The following is a 3,358-nucleotide window of genomic DNA, read 5'->3' as shown; positions in this document are numbered from 1 at the left end:
AGGTGACTGGGTCTACATAAAGGTCATCAAACGAAAGAACTGGACGAGTCCACGGTGGGAAGGACCGTTCCAAGTGCTGATGACCACACCAACAGCTGTAAAGATTGCTGAAAGACCCAGCTGGATACATCTCAGTCACTGCAAGCTGCAGAGAGTGTTAAACCCCTAAAGTCAGAGTAGAGAGGAAGGAGAGCTTTTTGAGAGCTCCCGGGGTACAAAGGGGGGCTACTTTATAGTTGTAGTTCGTCTCAAACCCGGTGAAGAAACGTTAAGATTCTCACTCCTTTAGTTTGGGTGTTCTAACATCTCTGTACGCCGAGCAGCAATGGAGACTCCATATGCCAGATGGATCTTCTACTGCGCTGTGACTGCAGTATGTTTGATGTTTGGAGAAGGAAGCGAGCCTGAGTTCCACCCGCATGACTACAGTACCAATCTGTGGTGGAAACTGATGAACAGAACCGCTTATGAGGGACATGCTGTGAACTGCTACGTATGTGCGCAGCTGCCGGTTTCCATACACAACTCAGATCTCCGACCAGGGACGGTGCCCTGGAACTTGTGTAACAGAGTTTACACCTACTGTGAACCGACACAGGATTTCATCACCTGTACAGCCTGCAGGGGTCAAAGGGCGACTCCACACTGCAAAGTCTGGAAGGACAACCCAGACTGTGACAACCTGCTTCAGGAGAGGAGTTTCAACATCACGCATAAGACAAAGAGGAGACAAGTGACAACACTGTGTAGCGCCATAGTGCCAGGAGATTATGGCTCACGGATGTTGGCAGACTGGTACTTCATATGCGGGAATGAAGCGTACATGTTCCTGCTGAAAAATTGGGGAGGACTGTGTGCTGTGGTTCCTTTGATAAACCCGATTGCGTTCATCAGGAAAGTACAAAATGATCTACACACCCGCTCTAAGCGAACAGTTATGTCAGAGGTCAAAAGATGGGGAGGCCTCACAACACATACTGGAGTTCCATGGGAATTCAGGATTTGGAACGGCGGAGAAAAAATTATGCAAAGTCTTTTTCCGTGGGTCGGGATAGGTGAGATTCGGGACCACGTTGAGATAAACAGGTACGGATTACTGCGACTAATCAACATCACATACCAGCTGGCCAATGGCACCATGAAAGAACTGACTGAACTGAGAAACATGGTTATGCAAAATCGTGTTGTACTGGACTTCCTCACAGCCTCTCAGGGAGGGGTCTGCAAAATCATTGGCCCAACGTGCTGTACTTTTGTGCCTGATGAAACAGGAACTGGAAGAACTTAAACATTACATAGAAAGTGGAACACAAGGATCATCTCCCTTTGATTTTCTTTCTTGGCTCACTTCCAGACCATGGTGGAATTTACTGTTGAAGCTTGAAACACCTATTCTGGGTGTTTTGACTCTTTTTTGCCTGTTCACAAGTTGCATTATTCCATGCCTTCGAAGCATGATGTTAAAGGCAATTAACGCTGCTGTGGTCAGCTATCAGCTGGTGAAAATAACCCATGACACAAATAAAGACGACTTGTTTTCTGATGATGAAGTTCTGTAATCAATAAACAGATGAATTCATTTGCTGAATGACTCCTACACCAAGATGTGAAAACAAGTGGTTTTAGAGATGAGAAAACTGCATTTGATTTTTTGCTGTTTCTTTTATTTTTCATTTATTGCATTATATTCCATTTATTTATTGTGTATTTTCTGTTTAGATTAGGAAAAAAAATTGCATTTATTGGTTCTTTTCTTTTCTTTTCTTTTCTATGCTTGGCTTTTGCATAACAGTTTACACACATAGTAAAATGATAAAAAGGGGGGAAATGATAGAGATTTTTGGTATTATCATTTTGTTATTACTTTAGTTTATATTCAGTCTAATGTTAATCAGTATTATTGTGATTTTTAGTTTAAAGTGTTCTCTTCCTTATTTGTGTATAAACTGACCTGGAGGTTACGACTGTCTGTTTATCTTCATGTGAGACAGTCAAACTCTGTGGTTCTCAGACCTTAAATTCTTCTTGTGTTATTTACCCTTTTCTTAGTTGATAGTTTGACCTAGAGCTGAACTGGGCTCAGACCGTAGATCAGATATCACACCTGGAACTGGGTTGCTAGTGTTTGGGTTAGAAGTTTTACGACCTCTGTTGTTTTTCCTGACTGCCCCCTTGGCTGTTTTTCTTTGACAATAAAACAGGGGCTCGAGTGGAAGGAGATCAGAACTCTCTGTCAGCAGCCCGGAGGAGATGTTGATGGAGACTTCTCCTTTTGCAAAAGCTTGACCATAAAATTCATATACGTTGTCTGTGGTTCTTTTATATAGGTTCGAGAAAAATACCCATCANACTTGTAGGATTTATGTTCAATATTTCCTCTTGCAGTAACTGATGAAAAGATTCCTTTCTAAAAAGAAAGCGCAAATAAGTATGACAATTTTTGATGAACTCTCACTTTTATTTCAAGATATTTCCGAACGTAATTGCATATTTTTACTCTGATACATTTTCAATGTGTGGTTTAGTTACTCGTTACAAAAAGCGCAAGAGAGAAAGGCCAGTGTTTTGACCCCACCTACTGATTGACTGCAACAAAGTTGGTAGCTTACTGGCCTTGCCTGCCTTTCATGTTGGCCGCATTTTCTGTACGGACTTTTTATTTTTCTCATTTTCATTACTGACTTTACTTGAAGGGAAAACTTAAGGCTTACAAAACCTTTGTATGTTCTGTCCTGGAGGGGATACTAAGAAGCTGGTTCAGTTGTAAACTAGGTTAAGTTAACCTTGTATAGGTAAAGCACCTACATTTTTAACTAAATGATGCCTGCAGGTATATCTATTAGCAAGTTTAATTTTGCCTGCACTTGGTTGTGTACATTACTTTCAGTTTATTTGACAAATTTACCAGTATATATATAAAAAAGAAGTCATTCAAACTGCATTTGCCTTGTTTTACTTTTTACTTATACTTTTCATTACCTTACTTGAGTGCATCCATTATTACAGTAATTTCCATACTTAAAGACAAGACATTTCAGATGCTTTAAGACTTTAACTGAAGTAAACTTTCTGTCAGTGACTTGGATTTTTACCTAAGTCATATTTTGGAGAGATGTCTGGTGGTGGAGTGATACTGACAGGCTTTTTGATTAGTTACCCTGAAAGGTTACAGGTTTCTGTGCTCCAGTTTCTTTATTGCCTGTATCTGTTTATCCTATGTGAGACACCGATCTAACACATGTTCTGTCTTACCCTTTCCAGAAACGAGAGCTGTCATGGGAACATGTGCGTCTACATACATCCATGCCATCCGGGTCCCTCACCGATTTTGACTGATCAGGTTTTGAATATACAGTTT

The 3,358-nt window shown here is 40.7% G+C and overlaps 1 protein-coding gene across 1 annotated transcript; it reads left to right on the top strand.

Moving 5' to 3' along the window:
- Nucleotides 1-6: 6 nt before the first annotated feature.
- LOC107835182 (uncharacterized) lies at nucleotides 7-1,456 on the top strand. The gene is made up of 2 exons (XM_016667489.1): nucleotides 7-377; nucleotides 433-1,456. The coding sequence occupies exons 1-2, from the start codon at nucleotides 346-348 to the stop codon at nucleotides 1,286-1,288; spliced, it is 888 nt and encodes a 295-aa protein (XP_016522975.1). The 5' UTR covers nucleotides 7-345; the 3' UTR covers nucleotides 1,289-1,456.
- The last annotated feature ends 1,902 nt before the right edge of the window (nucleotides 1,457-3,358 follow it).

This window comes from Poecilia formosa, unplaced genomic scaffold, assembly GCF_000485575.1.
Source record: "Poecilia formosa unplaced genomic scaffold, Poecilia_formosa-5.1.2 Scaffold1170, whole genome shotgun sequence".
In the NCBI taxonomy this organism is placed as follows: Eukaryota; Metazoa; Chordata; class Actinopteri; order Cyprinodontiformes; family Poeciliidae; genus Poecilia; species Poecilia formosa.
Note: the sequence above shows the minus strand (reverse complement) of the source record. Positions and strands in the feature narration are given on the sequence as shown.

Coding starts and splice junctions, on each gene's coding strand:
- LOC107835182 (XM_016667489.1), top strand. CDS start 346: ATGGATCTTCTACTGCGCTGTGACTGCAGTAT. Junction 378..432: donor CTGCGCTGTGACTGCAGTAT/GTTTGATGTTTG, acceptor TGACTACAGTAC/CAATCTGTGGTGGAAACTGA.